Raw genomic sequence first — 24540 nt, forward strand, 5'->3', positions numbered from 1 at the left:
CATGAATGAGGGACTATGGGGAGCAGGTGTTTGATAAATTAACTTAACATGGCAAATTAAAATTGACCTACTTGTCCTCTGACCCCCCCCAGTGAGATCAGGTGCATGTTGGGCAATGGGCACTGCAGCAGGAAGGCCATCCATCAGCCACCCCGGGGACCAGATAAGTCTTGATCTTCCTGGAAGCCCCTTCCTTGGCAGGGTGAGTGAGTTCCATTGAATCATAGACTATTAGGAAGTAGCTCAAAAGTCACCCAGTGCAATCTCACTCTACATCACTCTTGCCAGCCTTGAGTTGAACAGCTTCTTTCCTTCCAAGGTAGACCATGTCACCTGTGGACAGACGTAGCTCACTGCAAAAGACCTGATATTGAGCTTCTACTTGCCTTTGTGGAGCCCTCACTTCTTGGGAAACAAATGAGAAACAAATGAATATCCCTCAGCTAGTCTTGGGCAGGAGGCTCTTGAGAGTCCAGGAGTCATGCCAGCCTGGGGCCTAAGAGCAAGGAGAGGCCAGCGAGAAAGAGTCCACAGAGCTGAAGCTCGTCCCTTAGGGATCTCCATCCATCTAAACTGAGGCTGGGACTATACCGGGAGGAGGAGTGAAGAGAGCTGTGCAGAGTTGAGAGGAGCAGAAGGGTTAAGCCTCAAAAGGGAATAAATGAATGGCTTTGAGCAAAGCCCGTGTGCACCTCTTGTCTCATTTGAAGTGTAGGGGTCAGACATCACGAGGTCAGTTCCACCTCTGATACTCTGGAATCCTGCGTCCGCCTCCACACACATCTCTTTCGGGATTCGATGGTTGTGCTCTTTTATGTGAAATAGTGGGTCCACGATTCGAGGGCCAAGCAGGAAGTAAGAAAACTGCCCCGAATTCTCTCACCAACGCCCGACCTCGGTTAGGCTTCGCGGCTTCCCCTGATTGCCCGAGCAGAAAACAACAAACGAGAACACCCTAGCACAGAGTAGGGAAAAGCGAGCTTTGGAGTGTCCTTTTAAGTAGTTGGGAAGGGGGTGTGGCCGAGGAGACTGGGAGGCCGCTGCTAGACGAAGGGGGAGTGGCCCGGGGGCGTGGCCGTAGCGACTGGAATGTTGTTGGGTCCTCGCACCGCATAGTAAGGAGGGGCCACGCCCCTTTTCTGCAAGCGGGCCAATCGGAGCCTCGGAGCGGTTTCAAGTCTCCCCTGCCAGCCTGCCCGCCCGCCACCCCACCCCCCTCGGGGATTCGCTTTTTCCGTAACAAAATAGCAAAGCTCGGGATCTTCCGAAGCCCCAGCCGCTCGCTGGTGGACAGTCCCGTGGCGTAGGACAGTGTTCCGCAACGGGAGACTCCGGCGGGCGGTGGAGAGGCCGGGTCCGGAGCCGAGAGGCGCGCGGGGGTGGGCGCTGCAGCCGCGGGTTGTTTATCTGGAGTACGGAGGGGAGGGGGGAGCCTGGAAACCGCCCCGTGTCCCATTTCCTCCTCTTGTTTTCGCTCCGGATTCTCCATGTTGGACCCAAACTGAGGAGCCCGGAGCTGCCGCCGGGGGATCGGGGCCGGGGGCACCCGGGGAAGCTACTGCCCCGGCCGCCCGCTCTCGGTATAGGCTGCCTCCCTTCCCAGCCCAGGGAGGAAACGAGAGCAGGGATGTGAACAGCTGTGGGAGTCCGAGTCTCTGGAGCCGGAGCCGGAGCGGGCCCCCGCCCAGGCCCCCCAGCCCAGCCCAGCCTGCGCGCCTGCCCGTCCTCCCGCCCAGCCAGCCCGGGCCCGCGGGATTGTTAGATGGAACACGGCTCCATCATCACCCAGGCGCGGAGGGAAGACGCCCTGGTGCTCACCAAGCAAGGTAAAGGCTGCAACTTCCCAAAACTTTGCGTCGCCCCCAGGCGGGGAGGGGGCTAACACAGCCCCGAACCCGACTCTGGGCCCCTGATCTCCCGGGGCTCCAGAGTTGGCGATTCCGATCGTACCCCCTAGTCCATCAGCCCTCGCGTCCGGGTCTGCACACAGACCCGCGTGGGGGCTGCGCGGGGCCCAGGCTCTAGGCACCGGAGGGGGAGGGGCATCATTCGCGCAGCTGTCACCCCGTCCTGCACCCCCCCCCCCGGCCAGAGAGACTAAGGGGTAGTGCTGGAAGCACGAGTCCACCGGCGTCTGTCTCCTCCAGAGTTGGGGGGGTGGGGTCATCACTTTACCGCACCACAGCTCGCGGCTGCCCCAGGACCGTGGGTTGAGGGTTGGGGAGAGGGACGGAGGGGTCCCGAGCTGGAATGGAGCCGGGACTGGAGTCCGGCACTTCCTGCCCCCCTCCCCCCAAGCCCGAGGTCCTCCTGGCAGCGGGCGGTGACGGCGTCCGGCGGGACTTGGGACCAAGTTCACAGCCCGGAGGCGGGGGCGGCCGCGGTGGGGGAGGGGCCGAGCCCTGGCCGACCCGACCTAGCCCGCCCGCCGCCCGGCGCTCGGCCTGGGACCTCGGCGGCGCGGGGCTCTTTTGCTGAGCAAACCCATCTGACCCGAGGCCGGGCCCGAGCCCCTCCCTGTCCCGGTGTGCTTCCCCGGGGCCGCGGCTGCACACAGAGTCGCGTTTGTTTAGCCCGGGAGCGGTGTCCCTGATTACATAATTCGCGGGATGGCATCAGACCCGGCGTGTTTCTGAATCGCGCAGCGAAAAAGTGCGAGTTCCCCGTGGGCAGCGGCTCGCGGCCCCCGCCTTCCTGAGGGTCAGGTGGAGACGCGCGGAGGGTGGCGGGCCCTCTCTGGGGTGGGCTTGGGGACCGGAGCGGGATAAGGCTGAGGCCTTTCCTGGGGCGGGGAAAAGGTTGGGGCCGGAGGGTGGGATCTCTCTTGAGTTTGGTCACTGTGGAGGCCACGAAACTCCTCCTCCCCCACGTTCCTCTTAGGGCCTTGAGGAATGTGTCTAAAATAGCGGACAGAATTTACGCGGGGAGTATGGACTAGCGTCGGTTTTTTTTCTGGAGAACTTCCCGGACTGGGGCCACCTGGCCCTGAGGCTGGGGAGACCAAATTCAGAGCGTCCGTGCACTTCCCTGGACCCCTCAGAACTGGGCGAAAAGGGCTAGTGTTGCAGTTAAACAGTTTGAGGCCTAGAGCCTGGTGGGCGGCAACTGCAGGCCCTGGTGTTGCCCCACATCCTATTTGGCAACATTCGTCATCAGATCACTTATTCCTGGCGTTCCCGGTCCCAAGGAGCTCCTCAACTTGCCTAGGGGTGAAGAAGCTGGGCTGGTGGTGTCAGTCTTTCCTCAATTCCTGGGGTGGGGGGCAGTGTATGCCTCCTGCATCACTGGCCCTTCTTTAAATAAGTCTGTCTTGAGGAGCGGGGGAAGAGCCTTGCCTACTCAGATTCCCCTCTTCTCCCTCCCGCCAAAGTCCCTGGCTGCATTAGTAAGCATGCTGTGTGACCCAGGCTGCAACTTCACCACTCCTCTGCTGGCTGCCTAGTTGTGCTGAGGGCCGAAGAAGGGAGGCTTTAGGTATTGTTAATTTCACTTCTGACTTGCACTCTCTTCCGAACCTCACCCCAGGACAGGATTCAAAGAGCTAGCCAGAGCTGAAGAAATTTGGGTGTCGAAGGATTCCAGAGGGGGCAGTGTTGATGAGAAGGAAAAAGAAGAACCCTGTGTTTCCCCTGTCAGGTCCTCCCTCCCCTCACATAGGGGCTCTGGAGGGTGCCTCCTGGGTGATGGCACCACACCTGGAATGAGGGAAAAGAAAGTTGGATGGCTGAAGGGGCCTCTTAACAAATAAGAGCTGTATGTTTCATCCATCAGGGCAAATGGCAGGGAAAAGAATAGATGATAGCAGAAAGCAAAGCATCTGGCTTCTTGACAGTGTTCAGTTGTTGATGCTGGTTGGGTTTTCTTGGAGTTAACGTTTTTCATTTCCTTTTTTAAGAATCTGAATTCTTAAGCCGGCAGTCATGGGTCTCTCTCTCTCTCCCCATGTAATTTGATTGCATTCCAGAAAAGGCATACTTTCTTCCAAGGCTGCTTGGGCACCCAGCAACCAGTAGGCCAACTCTCTGAGCCCCTTATCATTGACAAACAAATCCTGCATCCTTAAGAAAGAAAGAAAAAAAGTTGGAGTGGGGAGCAAATGTTTTAATTAGCTCCTTTAGGAGTTCTTTGCCCTCCCCCCTGTCCACAGCCCCCCATCTCTAGGCCTTCCTCCCTTTGGAAAATAAGGAAGGAGTGTGAGGCAGTTTATAAATAAGTAAATTTCTACAAAAAAATCAAATTGTTCCTAACGTGAGTGTTTTTTAGTCAAGTTGTTGCCATTGAAGGGTTTTTTTGGTTTGTTTCTGTGTTGTTTTTTTCCGTGTTTTTTTTTTTTTTTTTTTTTCTGTTTTAGCATTCTGTTCTCGGAGCTTTAAGGCTGACTGGGTGTGTTGATGATTCAAAAGTAATTACAGTAGGGGAAGTAGAAGAAAGTTGCTGAAAGCATTGATGATAAAAGGACCAAAATTGGATCATCTTCCCAGACAGATGGGTGAAATGGCTTCCTGGTGCAGCAAGTACAGGGCTGTGTGTAATATCAAAAGTAAAAAAGAAAAGTTAATATCACTTTGGTCAGAGAATAGCCATTTATTGCAGCCCCATATAAAGGTGTCACCCCACTGCTGGGAGGTTAGGTAGCGAAAGCCAAGGAAACAGGCCCCCTTCCAACCCCAACCTCCCAGTGTGAAATGAGGGTGTAGGCTACCTCTTCCAGAACTCACAGTGATCCACAGGCCCTTTGGGGGGGCATCTGGACTGGTTTTGTTTTCCATGAGTCCCAGTGCCCCTTCCTTTCAGGGAGAGGGTGATGACGCCTGGGGTTGTCGCCTCACTTGAGCTAGATAGGTTCTCTTAACTGACCATCCCTCAGAATTAGGATGGTGGCAAGTTTTCTCTAGCTCTTGCCTTCTCCCCAGAGGGAGAAATTCTGCCTTATTCTCTCATGAAAAAGATCAAACACCTTTCACTGTAGTTGTAGCTCGGCCCTTAACTTGAAAAGCTTAGGCTGAATCTTGCTGGGGCTTTCTTCCCGAGCTTGCTCTGTGTGGGTCCAGGATGCCTGTTTGTAGCTGGCTCCTCCTGTCCCACTGGTTCCTCTCCCTCCTTCTCCAGTGCCCGACTTGGCCTCTTTGTGGCTGGCTGAGGCTCCCTCCTCTGTCTCCTTTGGAGCCCCCCTCCCCCCATCTTGGAGTGGGGTAGGGGCTGTGTGGTGACTTGAGCTTGTGTTTGCTCAAGGGAGTGCTGCTAACTCAGCAACAGTTTGAAATGCCTAACATCCTGTGGCGGGGAGTTTGCAGTTCTGCTGCTCAGTTTGACTTACAGAACTTTCAACCGAGCAGGACTTAGGAACTGCTGTGAAAAACCCCTCCTTAGATGGCAGAGGGGGTGGTCCTGTCTCCTCCCTCCTCGACTTGAGGGATCTTAAAGAAACTGGATGACAGAGAGGTCCCCTTTCATTGTCTCTGTGGGACCTTCCAAATCCGTTATGATCACAGACTTGGTAAAAATGGTAAATACTACTACAGAAGTCACATTTCTAGCCAAGGTGAATTGACGCTCCCAGCATTTCTGTGGAGAATTCATTAATAGAAGTGTATAGAGATGTTCGTAACTAAGCGTGGGAAAGAAAGACTGTGTAATTATGTACAGATTTTATACAAATATATGTCCCTTTTTCTCCCTCAGCTTTCTCCCTGCTAGCTTTTGGGTAATTTGGAGTATTGTCTTTATTCCCATCTTGGGATGGGGGAGGCAGGGGCAGCGATTATAGTTTTCATTGTTACTTCAAAGAATTCTTCCAGGACCAAAATTGGTTTGCTTCAGGCCTGGGTGCAAATCCTTGCCTTCCCTAGTCACAATGAGACTTGACAGATCACTTTAGTACCCTGAGTGACTTGTCTGTAAATAGGAATATTGATATCTACACTTCTATAATGCCTGGTATTTAGTGGGTGATTCATAATGTTAATATCCCTTCTTTTTTACACAACTAAACCACTACTTCTTGGTGCCTCTTCCATTCCCCAGGACACAGTGCAAATAACACACAGTTGTGAGGGTTTTATTGTTAAAGACAGGTGGCCAGGGGTCAGAGGGGACGCTGATGTGGGGGCTTGCGCCTTCTGGAAGGATCAGCCTCGAGGCTTGCAGACAGCAAGCTGTACAGACCCCGTCTTTGTGCCAGTGTGACTTGGGGTAGGATTTTTATCTGCACTAATGCGAGTAGCATGTGCCTTGGGGCTTTTGCAATTCTGCCTGGCGCCTAGGCATCTGGGGGAGGTGGGCTGAGGCCAGGGAGCCATCCACCTCCAATGAAGAGTCTCTGAAGTCTAAATCTAAGCATTTGCTTGCCCTCGCAGAAATGAATCTAATGAAAACTTGACACAACTGTGTGCTGCCTTTTTCTTACCGTCTGCATTTGCTTTGAGAGTTAATGAACCCAGTGAGGTTCATATTTCTTTTAAGGAATTCTAGTATCAAGGAGAGGAAAAGAAACGGGGGTTTTGAAGAGACATAGATGTTCTTAAAGCTATGCCTTTGCTGCTGTGGTTTTGGGGTACAACATTGAGAAAGCACAAAAGCAGCATTAAGCTGCTTTTCATCCTGTCTCAGGCCAGCCAGCTCCCGAAGCACAGAATTAACTCAGTTGTCTTGAGGACATGGGATTGGGTGTGGCCCTGACATGATTCCCTCCCTCTTCTGAAATGGAAGAATAGTTCCCAACTGGGATGCAGATGAGCTCATTAACATGCAAATCTTATGAAGGAACTAGTGGAAATTCAAGTGGTGAAGTTGACTTAGAACTGGAATCCTCTCTGGACCAGAGGCCAACTAGCACAGAGTTTCTTTGTCCAGCATAACGCCTGGCCCTTCAGTTCTGCCCCAGGTCTGTGCCTACAATATGGGAACTCCAGCGAGCACACAGCCTCCCTCTGGGCAGGAGGTACGAATGTCCTGTTTTATTCATCAGCCTTGAACCTGATCCCTGAGTGGACCTCCTGACATTTCTTTTCCCTTCCCAGGTGCTCCTAGTTCCCCCGCTCCCAATCAGACTTTTTAATCTCTTGACATATGAGTAGCTTTTGCATCCTGTAGAATTTGCCCTTTCCCACCTGCACTGTTCTCAGGGAACAAATGTGGCCCCAACCCCAGTGAGAGCCAAACAGATTCATGGGAAAGTTCAAATTGCATAACACAGGAAGCGGATCATAGATCCCAGCTCTTCCGTTTCCATAGCAGAATGGAGCTAGGGCCCCTCCTTCACTGGAACAGGGGCCTGCTGGAAGCAACAGCAGACTTGGGTCTTAACTAGATGATGGAATAGAGCAAGTGCCCCCTCGAAAGGAAAACCAGGTCCTGGGGCACAAAACCTCCTAGATCTGCAGAGATAACTGAACCAGTGAGATACGGTAGCGGAAGGCGGCCGAGGCGGCTGGCTGAAGCCCCTCCAGTCAGGGACCACTGGCGACCTTTAGACACTAGCTCTCAGCCAAGGACACAACATCAAAATCTCCTGTGACACTAAAAATACGGACCCCACCTGGGTCCTAGTGAATCAGCATGAGCAGGTGGGCTGAACGTGCTCGTGTTCCAAGTGCTCCCTGTGATTCTGACAGGTGTCCCTGGAGATGAGCCAGCTAATCACAGCAGTGGCCCCAACTGCCTGTTTAGCCCTGAGCAGGAAGAGTCCCCTGGAGGGATCCAGTTTTGCTGTTTGTTAAAGATCCTGTGGCTCCTAGAGGGGAGTCCTAAAATGTTCTGGGTATGAATGGACAGAGTATTGATCCTCGCTTACCCAGTAATGATCACTGACAGTATTGAATACTTACCCGTCCTATGGGCCAGGCACTGTTCCTCGCATTTTATATCTACTATCTCACTTTATGCTCACAATGCCCTTGTGAGATAGGAATTATCCCCACTGGACAGATAAGAAAAACCCCCGCTGAGAGAGCTGAATCACCTTGTCCAGTGAACGCGGCTGGTTAGTGCAGCTACGACCCGGGCTCTGGAATCAAGCCTTGGCTATGACCCACACTGCCTCTCACCGGCATTGTGCATTCCACTTAGAGTGAGTGCCTTTGAGTTCAAGCTTTAGCTGAACTCAAGGCTGAAGCCACCTTGTAAGGGTGTAAACCTTTCCCAGTTGACCTCTGAACGTCAGAGAAGTTGTGCCTTAGGCAGGACCATGAAGCTGTTGGAGACTGAAGTGGGGCGAGAGTCAGCTGTCCTGACTTCCAGCTCAGCGCTCCAGGTGGATACATCTCTGCCGCTTGGCTGGTCCCAGGTGAAGCTTGGGGTGTGGGAGGAGCAGCTAAGTGTCCCTGTGGGGCAGACTCCCTCCCAGCAGTCCTTCCTTGACTGACCCCCTCCAGTCCTGCTGAGGAAGGAAGGAAGGAAGAAACTGGTTGGCCAATCTCAGTGAATTTGTGTGTGTGTATGTGTGTGAGAGAGAGCGAGACTGTGATTGGTTTTTGTGGGGTCCCTGAAAGGCCATTTCCTGGGGTTGGCCCTGCCACTGTCTCTGTGTGACCTCTGGAATGAAAACAAATCTCTATGGTCTCTTTCTATGTGCACATTTTGAGATTGAGACTGAGATAAGGGTATGAAAGTGCTTTGTACTTACTGACTAACAGCTGACACAGAGCATTTACTAGGGCCAGGACACACCTTAAGTTCCTTGTAATTTTCATAGCTCTGTGAAATAGGTAATGTTAGTCTTCCCATTTTAAAGATAAAGAAACTGAGGCCCAAGGCCACACACGTTATACGTGACAGAGGCAGGATTTAAAGCCAAGTCTGGGGTAACTTGTGTAAATCGCTGTATTGTCCACTGGTCAGAGGAGAGATGGTTTAGGGTCCCTTGCTTTGTCCTGCGCCTTTGCTCTTCTTTCTCCATCTCACTCTCATGCATGTACCACCCAAAGCAGGCTTCCACAGCTGGAGGGAAAACAGAGGCACTGGATTTTTTAGTCTTCCACCAATCCAAGCTTTCCAGAAATCAGGGGCAGAGCGCCCAGGCAGGGCCTGAAACAGCCACCAAGAGGGTGTTTGTGTCCTGCTTGGCAGGTTTCTCTTAGGTTCCCGGCTTCCCACAGGAGCCTGCTCAGTACCTCCTTAAGGGGAGAGGGAGGCTCAAGGTGGGCAGCTGTGGCTTCCAGACCCCCATGATGACATCAGTGCCCTGGCTGGTGCTGGGGTGGGGGCAGGATCCAGCCCTTCGGGTGTTCCTGGATGGGCTCTCAGGTCTGTCCCTGCTGGCGCTGTGGGCCATCAGATCACTTCCTGACACCTTCCAAGAGCCGTCTGGCATGGGGCTGGGGGCTGAGCCTGCTGTTGACAGTTGTGAGGAAATGGCTGTGAGGAAATGGCTCCTCCGTCTGCGGTCCAGGACCTGTTGCTTCTGCTGGGAACCTCACCTCCACTTCAGCATATTTTTAAAGTATGCTAGAGCTGTCCAGGAGTGTGTTTTGGCAATAACTCTTTTAAAGGCTGATTCTGAAATTGATAGAGTATGTTGATCATGTTTTATAAGTTCTCAGGAATCTCCTGCTCCCAAAACAGTCCTTGTGGGAAGTTCCCTAAAGTTGAAGCCCTATGTTGACGTTAGTGATTGGATTGCTAACGTGGTCAGGGAAAGGGCAGGAGGCAAGGCAGCCAGTGACTCCTGTGACCTCCCCCCACAGGTGGCATCAGGGACCCAGGACTGAAAGTTCTCCTTTCTTAGAACGGAGAGAGATGCAGGCAGCTCTCCTGCCCAGGGAAGGGGAACTGATGGAGACTTACGTGCAGACAGGGAGACTTCTCTGTAGGCAGGGTGGCCCAGGTGCTGGCCGCAGGGAAGGCACCGATGTAGAACATGCTAGTGTGAGCCAAACGGCATGGTTAGAACTTTTTAAAAGTCCTTGCCGTTCTTCTTGCTCTCTTTGTGCACGTGGCTCACCATGGCTGCATGTAACGGAATGCAACCCTTTTTCCCAAATAAATCCTTTTTGGTGGAAAAAAAAGGTCCATGCGTCAGATTCACAGCTGCTCTTTGGAACTTTGGGAACTGGTTGGTGCTGAGCTGGGTGAGGCCCTCTCTGCCTTGTTAGCTGAAAAGAACAGTGTCAGCATTTGGGCCTTGTGGAAACTAGTGCACCCTCCCCATTATTTCCAGGCTTTTCTGTGTGGGGGATGTCTAGGCATCTCTCACCCTCTTGTTTCCCTGCCGACTCACCTGCTGGTCCAAGAGCCCTTCCGTCCACCTGGCACGTTAGGGCCTGTCCTTAGCCAAGGCACAGATGCCCCTTGCTGAGGACCTGGGAGGACTCCTCTCCATGGGGAGCCCCAATCAGATGTGTCTTGGCTGCAAGGCCCAGGCAGCTGGCCAAGAAGGGCCGGAAATTCTCCAAATACTCTCCTTTCTCCAATAGCTAAGGGGAGGGAGGCCCCCTCAGAGAGGCCATTTTATAGTGATAGCCAAGACTGAAATCCTGTACTGTGAGGGGATGGGAGATGGTGGAGAGAAAAGTGCTTCTGAGGGTGAACCAAGAAGGCATCCTTCTACGTGAATGGGCTTGTTAAAATCCAGCAGCCTGAGAGCTTGCGTTCTGCTGAATCCCAGGCGGATGTGTGAGGAGTTCCTTTGCTGGGACACGAAGCTGTGTTGTTGGCAACATTGATATCTGAACCTGACCTTCAGAAGAAGGTTAAAAATAGTGTCCTGGCAAAGCCAGTTTTCATCTGTGCGTGTGTGTGTGTGTGTGTGTGTGTGTGTGTGTGTGTACGTACATGCACGCACATGCACAAGCTTCTTAAGAGACAGAGGTAAATAATGTCCCCACCTGGTGCTTCTTGGAAAACAACTTCTGTAGCGGGTTTGGGAGAAGGTATGGGGCTTGTTTTGACTTTTTGAAACCTGCTCATGGTCAGAGTTCCTCTGGCACCTTCCATCTTTTTTGAGCTTCAACCACATGCCAGGGGTGGGAGGGCTCCAGCTCTCCTGTTGCTGTCCTCCTGGAATAAGGCCCACAATGTTGCTATGTAGTGGTCATCTCCCCTTAGATAATTAGTGAAAATGAGTAGGACATTTAGCTTTAGTTTGCACAGTACGTTACTGTGTAGACAGAAAGTTTTGTTTATCCTTTCAGTCCGAAGTGAAATCTTGCTGTTACAATTAATGGATGAGGAAACTAAGGCTCAAAGAGGCTGTGTGGCTGAGTCAGTGACTGGTAGAGCCTGGACCCCAGCCCAGGTGGCCCTCAGAGGAGGGGATAGATCTCATGCCCCCTTCTCTTCACAACCTGCCTCAGTAGGAAGCCTTGCAGGAGTCGGCTGGAGGGGTGGCCTGGCTCCCCTGTTCTCAGTCGCCTGTACACTCTCCTCTTACGCCAGAGCTCCCCACCACGAGGTCTGTGCTGGTCCTCTCTGACGTGTAGCCCCAAGGCAGATGTTGGGAGCAGGGAGCGCAGACACCTCAGCAGCCAGGCAGAAGAGGAGGCTGGGTGTCCACAGAGCCCGTAGCAGGAGGATGAAGGAGGGAGAGCTGCTGGTTTGGGGGCTACATGGCACCCACTGAAATCCTGCCCTCCCTTCTTGGGGAAACTGTGTGCAATGAATCCCCCACAGGCCTATAAATCTTCTTGTGCCCGTTGTTCCTTTCCTGGGGGGGAGGGCCAGTACCCCTCCCTGTCACACACGGAGGGGTGAGGGGTGGCCTGCACCTGGCTGTCAGGGACACAATGCTGAGTGCTGGCTGAAAGCAGCCCTTTGAAAGGCTCTTTGACAGAAGTTTCAGATCCCATTCTGGTGTGTTCCCCTCACCCTGAAACCCACTGAACAAAGCGGGTCTTGGACCAAAGTTCCTGGCTCCAGCTCCTCCCCCTCCCCCTTTGTCCTCTTGATCTCCCAGAGGTAACTGCCCGGCAGAGCAGGTGCAGGGTTGGGGTGTGCGTGAGGCGAGCCCTGGAGTGGAATCCCAGAATCTTGTACCATTTTACTCCTCGCACCTTCCATGGCCTGCCCAAGAGGACAGCGAAGAACGGGGGCCGAAGCAGCCCGACCCGGAGAAGAGTAGAGCAGACTTGCTAAGAACCCTTGAGAGCCCCACAGCCCCACAGCCTCCCAGTCGTTGCAGGAGCAAACGCACGGGGTGCCTCTGAGCTGTCAGGGGCCTTACGGGGTGGTGGCTAAGAGCCCTGGCTCTGGGCTCAAGGAGACCTGGGTTCAAATTCTGGCTCTGCTGTCCTCCGACCTGCGTAATTTTGAGCAGGTTACTTAACCTCTAGTTTCCCTCCTGGAAAGTGGGGGATTAGTGCCTACAGATGGGTTTGTAGTGAGGATTAAACGAGGTTGCGTCAGGTGCTCAGCTCCGTCAGACCCCCCCCCCCCCAATCCCTTTTCTGCACGGACTCGTCTGGGCTGCTGCAAACCACTGAAAGCTTCCCCAGGCCCTGGCTCTGTGGAAGCGAAAGACCCTAGGGGCCCCTGCAGTCTTACTCAGCCAGTCAGTTACTGAGCACCTACTACACAGAGAGCCAGAGACCGCTGAATGTACTGGCTGAGGCCCTTGCAGGCCGATGCTGGGGGGAGGCTGAAGAGGCCCCGACAAATTCTCAGTGGCAGGTTTGTAAACGTAAGGAGGACAGACAGCCTGGAGACGGACTGAAGAAAGTGAGGCCCCAATAGGGGAAGGGGTAATGAGGGACACCTGGGGTATTGACCTTGCTGTTAGGGTACCCTCCCCAAGAGCCGCAGCTCTGTGCTCTACTCTGAGCGCCTGCCCCCAGGGTCAAGGCATTTGTGGGCTCTGAGGCCTGGGAGCTGCCTAGTCACATTGTTTTTGAGAAGACCCACATCCCCTGCAGAGTCCAAACCAAGCCGAGGAGCCCCCAGCCCCACCCCACCACGTTCCCTGTCTAAGGCTGAAGCGCTTCTGCCTGTTGGGCCTCCCGCAGTGGGCACCAGCGAGGCTTCTCTGGCCCCAGCCAGCTGCCCCTTTCAACCTCCCTGCCTCTCAGATTACTCAGCCTTCACAGCATCTGTCACTAAGATGCTGAGTGCATTCATGACTGCCTCTCTTCAGGAAAGGCTTGGGCTGTGTAGCCTTTTAAGAAAGGCTCAGTGCCCGGGTTAAGCCTCTGATTGTGGTTCTGCGTGAAGAAACCATAAACCAAAGGAAAAGCAATGGTTCAGCTTTGGTCTTGGAGCTTTGTGTTCAGCGTCTGCTTGAGTTCCTGGGCTTGGAATTGAACGTGGGCCATACAAGCAGGTGGAGGAGCTGTCCTTTCCCTCTGGTTTCTGCATAGATTATTAAGAGTAGGAAAAATCCAAGGAACCTCTCATTCTGCTGTCTTTAAGCGCTGGGCTCTGCTCTAAAGTCTGTCTCCTTGATACATGGGCCTTGGGGGGAGGTCCCTAACGCACATTCTTCCTTCATGACAAAATCGCCAGTCCCTGGAAATCTCAATTCTCTACTGGGGCCAAGAGTGATATCCAGCTTGTTAGCTGGCTAATTGCTGAAGAGGCCTGATCATTTTCTAAAAGGTTTCTAATGGTCATACCAGTTTTGAGGGACTCGGCCTAAACCAGGGAGTGGAGGAGGAGAGCGCTCTGGACCGACCGGCAAGCCCGGCCTGCACCTTCAGGAAATGCCCCGTCTTTGTGTGGAGTCAGAGCTGAGTCAGACAGAGGTCCTGGTGGCTGACGGCCACTTGACTGACCGCTCATCATTGGCCATTTCCTCACCCTTGGTCCTGGGGGATAGAGTTTGGTTTTCCCTCTCTCCATGGGCATAGGCAAGCCCAGTAACTGGGTGTTAAATGACTCTTCCATAGCCATTTTTGCAGGGGCCACCTCAGTGGTGCAATGCGTGCTCTGAGGACGGGGGGTGGGGGAAGCTGGGTGCCCCACCACGTTGCCTCCCCCTTCCCGTCTCACAGGGAAGGTTGTCCTTAGTGCCACCTTCTCTTTGCAGGTTGGGGTTTTTTTTCTCCACTAAGACAGGCATTTCCAGTGTTTATTTTTCCTTCACAGTAGTTTACCCTGTGCTTTAAAGTGGAATGGGTTAGGTTTAATCCTTAGGCCCATCCCCTGCCCAGCCCTGGGGAGATGAGACCTGTGGCTAAGGACCATTCTGGCAGTGGTTGTGTGGTGCCACCTCCTGGCCGCAGTACCCATCGTGTCTTCCTACTCATGCTCAACAATTGCCAACAGTGCATCTAAAAAGCGAAAGGAACTTGGAAAAAGATACTGTATTCTGAAGTCCATTTCTGGTTGGTCCTGTAATGCCCATAGCTTTTTGTATTAGCTTGGCCTTTCTGGGGCTGCCTTTGCCAAGCCTCCCATTTAAAATGACTTTGTATTTCCAAAGCCCGATTGTCAGTCAAGGCAGGACCAAGCAGCTATAGTCCGGAAGCAAAGACATCAGCCTACAACCTGATGTTGGATGTGCGTGTCCCGAGGGGTTCATCTGCCTGTGGTTTAAGAATAGGGGAGGGAATATTAAGGGAAGTCGCTGGAATGTGGGAAGTGTGTGAACAGTCTAGCTGTAGGTCTTGTTCTCTAATCTGCTGTATCGAGTCTGGGCTCAATTCTGCTGCCACTGACCCAGCAACTAGGGAAGGTGACCCTGAACAGCACTGCAGCTCCACGGACTTGAAGGGAAGGGATCTAGGTTACTCCCTTGTTTAGAGTGGGTAGTCTTCTGAGAATGGGTGTTAGGGAGGATTTATGTCTTTGAATTAACTTTGAGGGTACCCTCAGTGCTGCTACCAGAGCAGGACGACACCTGGGTTCTATACCTGGCCCCATCTTTGAGTGCCCACACCATAAAATGAAGAGCAAATTCCCTGCAGCTCATTTCCCGAACCAAAGAGCAGTGATTCCTGCTGTTTCTGCTCTGGAGAGAAGATGTTGTAATGAACATGTACATTTCTCTGTTGGCTGTATCTGGTCGTTCGCCAAGCACATGCTACATATCCGGATGGATCTTACAGACTAGAGGGGATGTGGCACCAGGATTGGGGGGTCAGCACCTGTGGACAGAGATGCCCTGTTAATGCCTCATCATTCCTTCTGCTCTAGGCCTGGTCTCCAAGTCCTCTCCTAAGAAGCCTCGTGGACGTAACATCTTCAAGGCCCTTTTCTGCTGTTTTCGCGCCCAGCATGTTGGCCAGTCAAGCTCCTCTACTGAGCTCTCCGCATACAAGGAGGAAGCCAACACCATTGCTAAGGTAGCTGGATCGGGGTGGTGTGATGCCATCAGGGAGGGGCCTGTTAGTGGGGTCCCTACACCCATGGCAAGTGGGCAAGCAGCCTTGCCTGGGGTCACGAAGCTCTCGCTCAAAGGAAGCCCTTCCTCTGATGGACCCATAGTTGGTTCATCTTCATTCTATTGCTTCCCATTTGTGGTGGGGGTCATCCGGGTGCCCCTGTGGTTTCTGAAGGCCCCTGCAGTCCAGAACCTTCCAGGTTCCAGAAACTGTGCAAGATGCTTTACACGTATTGTATCATGTGATCCATGTAGCAGCCCTTCAAAGAGAGTTACAGGATTCCCACTTACATATGTGAAAACTGAGGCCAGAGGCTTTGTGTAGCCCCTAAAGAGTTAATGGTTAATAAATGGTAGCGTCAGAGGTCCACCTCAGATCATTCTGGCTGTAAATCCTGTTTGTTTTATACTATGCAAAGCTATCTTCCAAGTTACTTGATTTTCAGGCAACCAAGGAATCGAAATTCTTCCACACTCTTGATAACCCCTTCCAACCCTGTCACCGGTACCTATGAGAGACACTGGGGCTGTGTGAGTGTCTTTGATCCTCACAGAGACCAAGTAGATGTGTCTGGCATTTCAGGGTCGGGACAGCGCTGACCAAAAATCCTTCTACTCCCAGTGTCATTGGTACTTCTTTCCAAAACACCGAGGTCTAGCTGTCCTTTCCCTCTCCCCAAACCAGGCTAACTACATCAGTGAAAAAAATCACTTCATTATCCAACAGGGGGAAATGGTTAAATAAAGTACAAAGTGACGGTATTAGTAAGCAATTGATTTTTACCAAGAGCTCACTATAAAATGAAAAAAGTATTGAGTTGTAACATGAAGTTCAAAAGCAGAATGCAAAATTATATATTACAGAGGGGGAAAAAAGACTGCTAAAACAAACTTGAAGGAAATACACTAAAATGCCAAAAAATTTTTCCAAGTGCTAGGATTTTAATTTTTCTTCAGGGTTTCCATTAAGCTCACTGACTACTTTGTATACCATAACAACATTTTTATTATTAGCAAATGGCAGGGAAGCCATTCTGAGCTCTCTGCACTCCACCTCCCCACCCATTTCAGGACCCATAGTGTGGGTTCACGTTGGCTTACTTCTGTTTTGTAGGGGCTCAGGGTCCCCCATCCATCCATGATCCCCCCCCAAGGAGGGCACAGAAAATACACGTTTTCAAAGCAAAGTCTTAGTTCCAGGACTTAGTTCCAGCAAGAGGCTAAGTCACCACAATGAGGAGCTCTGATTCTGTCTCTGACTCTGTGTCCCTACGTCACCTGCCTGAGTTCCCTGTTCCTCAGTTTGTTCAACTGAGAGGCAGTGGCAGCCAAGAACAGGGACGCTGTCATCTCCACCCTTCAACGGGCCTAATGTGGAAAGGAAGTTCTGGCCTTCCCTGCCCAGCTCTTAAGAAAAGTCATCTTTGTCATATCAGGACCTTCCAGGGGGCTGGGGTCTTGGGGACAAAGTTACCCTCCAGACCTGAGGCAGACAGTGGGCTCTGGATGGGTCGGGCAAGGCGTTGGTGGGGTGGCACTGACCGCCTCCTTTTCTCCCCCAGTCTGATCTGCTCCAGTGTCTGCAGTACCAGTTTTATCAGGTATGTGAATCTGAACGGCTGCGTGCTCAGGAGCCCAAGCCCCAGTGCTCCCTGCTCACCCGTGGGTGATGCCCTCATTCCTCGGTGCCTAGCTGGCTACCTCCCCGTCCTGAGAAGCCGTTTACCCCAGATAATTTGCTGAGGGCCCACACTGTGCAGGGCATAGATTTGGGGGGACGGCTGGTGTCCATTGCACACTGGCCCTGGCCTCCGTCCCCAGTGTCCAGAGCATTTCACAGTCCCAGTGGGAGGCGGGGCTAAGGAGCCAACTCTGTCTCTTCTTTGTCACCTCTTGGCCTTCAGGTAGTGCCTCTCCTGGGTTGATGTTGGGGGGTATTCTGTCCCCTTGGTGAGCCCAGCTCTTCCCAGAGTTCTGCTGAGGGAACAATCGGGCTTTCTTGGTGGCAGATCTTAGCAGCTTGGCTCTGGTTTTAGATCCCAGGGACTTGCTTGCTCCCAGAGGTGACAGAAGAAGATCAAGGAAGGATCTGCGTGGTCATTGACCTGGATGAAACCCTTGTGCATAGCTCTTTTAAGGTAACTCGACATCTGGAGCACTTCCTACACCCGTCTTGGGCTGTCCTGTGAACCTGGCGAAGGTGGCCTAAAGTTAATGATAGAAGAGTGATCAGAACGAGGCCAGCCGGGCCTCCAGCATTTTGGCCACACTGGTGTCACAGGCATCTTGAGACCACACCGAAGAATGTTGAGTGGGAACCCCTGCTCCCCCGTTACTACCAACAGTCTGCAGCTGCCCCCCCTCCCCCCGTCATATAGCACAGAGAGCCGCCGGGGCTATGTACAGGACAGGTCAAAAGGGGGGTTCAATCAGCCTTGGATCTTGCCCCTTTCCATTTTATCAAGATGTGTGTTAATTCAAGAAGGCCCTGAAACTCTCAGCTCATGTAGAATTTGGAGTGGTGGTAACTAGGGCAAACCGAAGGGGGTACTGCACCCTGTGCTGAGGTAAGAACCACTTAGTGGGCTGCTAGGAGGAACTTTCCAGAGTCTCTAAGATCTGTTCTTCCCACCCCTCCCAGGTGACAGTGCAGTGGCTGTGTCAGGGACTGGGTGTGGCGGTGGCTTCTTGTCCTCTTCCCACCTCTCTGACTTCATTAACTTTTCTTCTTTCCAGCCAATCAACAACGCCGACTTCATAGTGCCTGTAGAGATTGAGGGGACCACTCATCAGGTGAGCTGCCTGCCAGGCCACACCCCGCCGAGGGCTCTGGGTCCTCTGCTCTTCTTAGGGCTTCTGTTCTATCAGTTGATCCCTTTCCTGTACCTTCAGCCTCTCCCTTATTACTGAGACATTTCAGACTCAAGCCTTTCTCATCTTAAAAAAAATTCAGTCCCTCATTCCCCACTGGCTGTCACCTTTTTTCTCTTTGCATCCAGGCTGTTTGAAATTATTATTATTGAATAACAGTAATAGCTATCATTTATTGATCACCACCCCCCTCTCCCAGTGTGACTGGCACTATTAACATAATTTATTACATTTTCTCTAACCCTGACTAGTTGGTTCTCTGCCTGTTCCAGGCAAGGAAGCCAGTGCTAGCTGTTTTCTCTCCTCCCCAAGTCTGCCAACTCCCTCTAGTTACGGAATGTCTTCCTCCCCAGCTCAGGCATCTCCTCTGTGGAGCTTAGTCCAACTCTCCTCCCCTTGGGTCCCTACACTGGATTCTGCTCCAGTAAGGTGCTCAGTACATATCTGTCAAAGTAAAGAGCACTTGAATCTAAATAAGATCAGGCCCTGCGTAACCTGCCCAGTCTGGACTTAAGGATCATGTGGTATTAATAGTGGAAAACCATTTACTGAAAACGTTTGCCCAGAAGGCCTGCCGTCAGGCCTGGGAGTCAGGAACCTGATGCCTGCTTGCATGGCCAGGTTAAATAGTAGAGTTGCTTGTAGGAAAATGGGGTTTAAGGCTTCCATGGGTTGTCATCACTGCCCTGCATCCATCAGAAGCTTTTCTTCACCAGCACACACACAACCCACCCCTCAACCTGTGGTGCTCTGCGTGGCCCAGTGCCAGACCTGCTCAGAGCCAGGCTCAGCCATTGGGCTGCCCAGTCTCTGCCCAGCATCCCTGTATAGTCTAGTTGAGGGTGTAGATACGAACAGAATTCACAGGGAAAGACAAAGGCATGTTTTCAAACAGGCAAATATATACGGTGAACTCCTAGTTTAGAAGGCAGGCCATGAATAATGACAAAGGCATGAGATTAAAAAGAGGAGGGCACTGCCTGCAGAAGGCAGGTTTTCAGCAGAGGGCGCTGAGGGGATGCCAAACTTGATGAAGAGCCAGGACGAGGGAGGGCCCCGAAGGTTGAAGAAATGGCAAACGGTAGGGAGCCAAGTTGTAACACCTGGAACAGAGGGTTCCTGCTGCAAAGCTAAGAGGAAGTGGTGGCCAGTTTAGGCCACCTTGAGGAGCGAGAAGCATGGCAGGCACATGCTCTTTGAGCAGGGAGTGACACGGATAAAAGGAGCTTGGAAGGAGTGGTCCCAGTAGACCTGTGTGGCTGGGTGAGCGGGAAAGAGCTGGAGTCAGGGAAGCAATAGAATGCAGACCGATGAGGGACATGTAGCCAATGATCTTTTTAAGCCAAAATGTGCAGGGTGATGAAAGGTGGACATAAGTGTTAGGGGTGTCTGGCAGGATCAACTACAAAATGGGTGGAGGCAGCAGAGTGTCCGGTCTGCGGTCATTGAGGGGAAAAGTCGTTTCTCCTGGTGCATTTCAGAGAAGCTGTGTGAGGACGTGAGGTTTTAGGAAGTATCTGCGACCTTGCCTGATGGTGACCTGGACAGACTTTCCTGCCAGAGCCAAGGACAGGAAGCTCCCACAGAGGCTGTGGCTGGATTCAAGTAATCCAGGATAGGCTGTTTCCATCTGTGAGGCCTATTCTTGATTACTTGTTTCTGGAGGCAGCTGATGGTTCGCCGCCGGAAACAGAGTTGGCTCCCGGGACGTAGGTGTATGTGTTTCTTCCTGAGCTGGGTCAAGATTGGGACCACCGAGCCAGCAGGAGCCTGGTGAGGAGGTGACGCTAGTGTGCTGGTCTCTGGGACAGAAGGCTTGTAGCCAGGCTGTTCTGGAGGCTGAGGTATGGGAATTGGACAGAGTAAGGTCCCAAACTACTTGCTGCTTTTCGTGTAAGAGGTTGCCTCCTCACAGGGATGCCTCATTAAACCGCTCTGCTTTTCCTCAGGTGTATGTGCTCAAGAGGCCTTATGTGGATGAGTTCCTGAGACGGATGGGGGAACTGTTTGAATGTGTTCTCTTCACTGCCAGCCTGGCCAAGGTACCTGGGGGCAGGAGGGGAGAAAAGAACCGAGAGGAGGTGTGGCTGCGACAGGGATGCTCCTTGCTGGTCACCAGGATGTCCCTGGGGAACCAGGATTGCAGCAAACAGAAGCGTCTTCTCTTCTTCCAGTATGCCGACCCTGTAACGGATCTACTGGACAGGTGTGGGGTGTTCCGGGCCCGCCTGTTCCGTGAGTCCTGTGTGTTCCACCAGGGCTGCTATGTCAAGGACCTCAGCCGCCTGGGAAGGGACCTGAGGAAAACCCTCATCCTGGACAACTCGCCTGCTTCTTACATCTTCCATCCAGAGAATGCAGTGAGTGGTCCAGACACGCCCACACTGCACGGATTGGGAGAGTTCCTGCCCCAGTGGGAAAGAGGGTGGGCGGGAGAACTGTGGGCGTTACCAGGGGGGCGCACCACGACCAGTGGACCCCACCAGCCTGCAGGGGCTCTGCAGCCAGGGGAGGAAGAACTGGCAGGAGGTTTATGCTATCTTTCCCCCCCCGCCCCAGGTGCCTGTGCAGTCTTGGTTTGATGACATGGCAGACACCGAGTTGCTGAACCTGATCCCAATCTTTGAGGAGCTGAGCGGAGCAGAGGATGTCTACACCAGCCTTGGGCAGCTGCGGGCCCCTTAGCCTTCCCTGCTTCCAAGCAACGGCCATCCCAGTAGGGGACTTTCCTACACTGTGCCTTTATGATCAGCCTGACAGATGGAGCAGAAGCTGGAGCATCCCACCAAATGGGGCAGTAGAAGTGACGGGGAAGAGCTTTAGGACAGCTTAGATGCTGAGTGGGCGGTTGTCACACCAGTGATACCCCGAGCTGCCTGCTCCCGGAGTTGGGCTCCCGAGATGTGAGAGAGAGAGAGAGTGTGTGTGTGTGTGTGTGTGTGTGTGTGAGTGTGTCCCCATCTGTGCCCGTGTCTGTGTGGCCCTGAGCTGTGCCCCAGGACATGAGTGTTTCAGGTTGGGGAAGAAGCTGAAAGGGCAAGACTCGCCCGAAGCTCGTCTCCTCTCCAGTCACCCTGAGAGCTGCTGAGCTCTACAGGGATGAAGACTCTTCACGGCTCTGTTGCCAAATCCATGGCCTTGCCTCAGTGTTGTAAGCCTTGTGCCAAGGAGAAAGGAAGGGTCAGAGGCTGCCTTCGGCTGCCCCAGACACACTCCTTTCTGAAACCTTTCTTCAGCCAGCTGCTGCAGATAAACGACATGTCTGGAAGATGAAATCTTGTTTCCAGAACCAGTAGCCCCAGTGGCCATCAACTCCTACAGCCCAAGGGCTGCACTTGCCTCCAGCCGAGTGCCTGGCATGGGCACCAGGCCTGCCTTCCTCACCACCTAGCCATAGTCTTGAACTCATGGCGAAGGAGGTCTTTTCCGTGCCATGGAAGAAAGCAGATAACTGATTTCCATTCTTTTGACTCTTTTAAAATTCTCTTTCTAAACATGGTGTGTTGGGCCTGTTTTGTTTCTGACAAAGCTGCAGTCCTGGGCTTAAGGTGAACATGGGAGGCGCTGGGGGTACAGGGAAGAGGAAAATCCCAAAAGCCATGAATGTGTGTGTCCCCTTGACTTGTATGTAGATCAGCTGAGCTTGGGACTGTCCATAGTCTGCTCTTCAGGGATTCTCTGTTGGTGCTGGTGCAAGGACTCTTGTTCCAAAGTCCGGGAAGGGCGTACCCTCCCTGCCCCTCCTGTTTCTTGGGCAGGGCTCTTTCCTGTTGTGTCTTCCTCCAGGGCCTGGCCTGTGCCACGCACTCTGCTTCATTCATCTGCATCCTTCTTGGCTGTCGCTTTTTCTTTCCACGGCCTCAGAGGCACTCCCGCTTTTCCTGGTTCAAGGGGGAGTGGGTGTTCGCATCATTACTTTGCCCACCTAACACACATGACTGCTGGCTCTGGTACCAGGTAGGACGAGCCCTTCATACACCTGTGCTTTGTGTGTCTTGCTTTCAGTTTCTTCATAGTGAATGCTTTAAAAACTAGTTACAAAATGAAAGTTTGCCTAGGATAGAAAACAAAAGGGGAAGTGCTGCTGTAATTGGGAGCACAAGGGGGCCCCCCCAAAAGGGGGCCCCACCTCAGCATCACTGCCTTAATCATGGCCTCCCCGGGGCTGGGTGGGGTTCTCTCCTCTTCCCTCCCTCCCTCCCGCTCTCCCTGCCCCCCTCTCCTGGGACCAGAGGGAGTTCCTATATCCATCTCTTTTCCCTGGAGGCAAGTGTCACTTCAGGTGTGAGGACACCTCCCACTCAGGATTCATCTCCATTATCCTTTTCAATTTCTTCACACTAGGCCCAGCCTGAGGAAGGAACTGTTCTTAAGAAAGCCAGGTTGGGGAGCATCTTCCTGGTGTTCTGAGTGGCAGCTGGCTGACTAGCATCTTGCTCTAGCATTGTGGTGCCACCTCCCCACTTTGTCCAAGGTTGTAAGGCCTTGTCTGTCTGGTGTCACAGAAGTGGAGCAGAGTCCCCAAAGCCCACATGACCATTTCCCCCAGCATCATTCCCTGGTGCCCATGGGGTCCTGCTGCAGTTGAGGGAATCGGGCTCTGGTGCTAGCCAGGAATGATGTCTCCTGAAGGAAAAATGGGAGCTTCCCATTCTAAGGCCCTGGCCAAGACCTCCATCTAATATTGTGGATAAGGCCTCTCTCCCAAGGCCCAGCCTAAGGGTTGGCCCTTGGGCCAAATCTGCCATCTGGGCCCAGCCAAGCTTTTCTGACTAAGCAATAGAGGCTCTAAGCTGATCCAGTTCTTGGGACTCTCTGCCCTCATTTGGGTCTCCATGTTCCCCCAGGTAAAGGAAGAGCCTGTGCCAGCCCCTTTCCTATCGGCTGTCTGAAGGCTCCAAATGACTCATGACCAGAGCCCAGGATAGCTTGGTCGGGTATCCCTGCTGCTTCTGCATGAAGACCCTGCTCTACAGGCCTAGCTCCCAGCAGAACCCTGCCTTGCCCACCTGCAGTTCCTCAACAGAAAGGCCCTTCCCACTCCCTAGAGAAACGATGAGGCCAAACCTAAATGGTCCACCCATACAGACCAGAGCCAGCCTCATCTGTCTGGTTTCCAGGTTCCATGCGTTAGGGGCAGGTGATACTGCTCCTGCAAGGAAGCAGGCCAGACTCAGTTTGGGAGCAGTGTAAGACTGGCAGGGAGCCGGTTCCACCCCAGGGGTGTCCTAGGGCTCCCCCCTCCCCCAGCCCTTCCCATTAGAGGCTGGTCTTTGGGAGGCAATAGGCCACTGGGCCTGGTCAGCACCATCTCAAGCCATGCCAGGAATCTGCCCACCTGCCAGGGTCAGTTCTTTAAGGTGCCTCTTCAGGGACACAGTGTGTCTCTCTGATTAGGCTTCTCAATCAAAAGCCTGATGTTCGTGTCCCTCTCATAGGGGGAGCTTTGGACACAGGACCAGTTTGGAAAGGGTCGGGTAAGAGTTTCCACTCTGCACATTGTAGAGGGGACACTCTATAGGCCCACAGGTCCCTTACTATAGAGAGATTGAGTAAATTTGCCTTCAGTTAACCTGGGACCTTCTGTTTCGTTCCTGCCTCCCAAAGATTTTGACCATTTTGTAAGTGTATAAACTCACCTCTGTTAACAGTGGCCCAGAAGCTTCTTTGTGCTGTAAAGCATGGGAAATCTAAAGGCATCCATTCTCTGGGCAATGGATGCCGTTCTGCTCCGCCTCTGCCCTGCTCCTGAGGCCTCATTCAGGAGGGCAGCCCCCTGGCAAGGCCGTTCTGCGGCCCAGTCAGCCAAGCCAAGTGTGAGGAAGGTAAGCCTATCTTCCTCTTTAGGTCTTCAGTTGGTTACTTTACCACTGTTGTCCCTCAGTCACTTTTAGTAAAATGGGGTTTTCGTTTGCTGGGTTTTTTTTGTTTTGTTTTGTTTTGTTTTTGGTTAGTCGTAAAGACTTGCATTCAAGCAGGGGAGGGAAGGCAGAGGTCTGGCTCGCTGCCCCATTCCTTTAATGCTGTCGGGCCTGCCCCTGGAGCAGACCCTCCTCTTGGGGCCCCGTGAGCTTCTTTGCTTGTAGTTATCCCAAGTCTGATGTGTTCCACGTTGTGCCACTTTCCAAGATACCATTTGGAGGGTGAGGGATCTGCTTCCCACTATAACGGCTATGGGGTTCTGACTACCTTGCTTACAGATTCATGGTTTGATAAATTTGTTGTATTCAAAAACTTGAAATGTAGGACGCCATTAAGTGTCTGTTTATATTTTTGGAATATTTGTATTACTTACAATTAATTAATAAAAGCGGGTTTAAAAAACCCATCCAGGAATGGGCGCTGCCTCCTGACCCTGCTGTTCATTTGGGCACTTACTGGGCACACCGTTCTTCCCTCAAAACCTGTTCTGTCATGAC

General features: G+C 52.7%; 1 protein-coding gene and 1 long non-coding RNA gene across 4 annotated transcripts in view; one reads left to right on the top strand and one right to left on the bottom strand.

The window, feature by feature from the left end:
- LOC109453006 (uncharacterized) overlaps positions 1–1101 on the bottom strand; it is a 38803-nt gene extending 37702 nt beyond the window's left edge. For all 3 annotated transcript variants that reach the window (XR_012493934.1, XR_012493933.1, XR_012493932.1), the window contains exon 1: positions 693–1101. This is a non-coding gene — a long non-coding RNA (uncharacterized LOC109453006). The remainder of the gene's footprint in view (positions 1–692) is intronic.
- Positions 1102–1215: 114 nt separating this feature from the next.
- CTDSP2 (CTD small phosphatase 2) lies at positions 1216–24461 on the top strand. The gene is made up of 8 exons (XM_019742379.2): positions 1216–1826; positions 15064–15212; positions 16813–16851; positions 17287–17388; positions 17987–18043; positions 20071–20163; positions 20296–20481; positions 20681–24461. The coding sequence occupies exons 1-8, from the start codon at positions 1763–1765 to the stop codon at positions 20804–20806; spliced, it is 816 nt and encodes a 271-aa protein (XP_019597938.1). The 5' UTR covers positions 1216–1762; the 3' UTR covers positions 20807–24461.
- The last annotated feature ends 79 nt before the right edge of the window (positions 24462–24540 follow it).

This window comes from Rhinolophus sinicus, linkage group LG02 (genome assembly GCF_036562045.2).
Source record: "Rhinolophus sinicus isolate RSC01 linkage group LG02, ASM3656204v1, whole genome shotgun sequence".
In the NCBI taxonomy this organism is placed as follows: domain Eukaryota; kingdom Metazoa; phylum Chordata; class Mammalia; order Chiroptera; family Rhinolophidae; genus Rhinolophus; species Rhinolophus sinicus.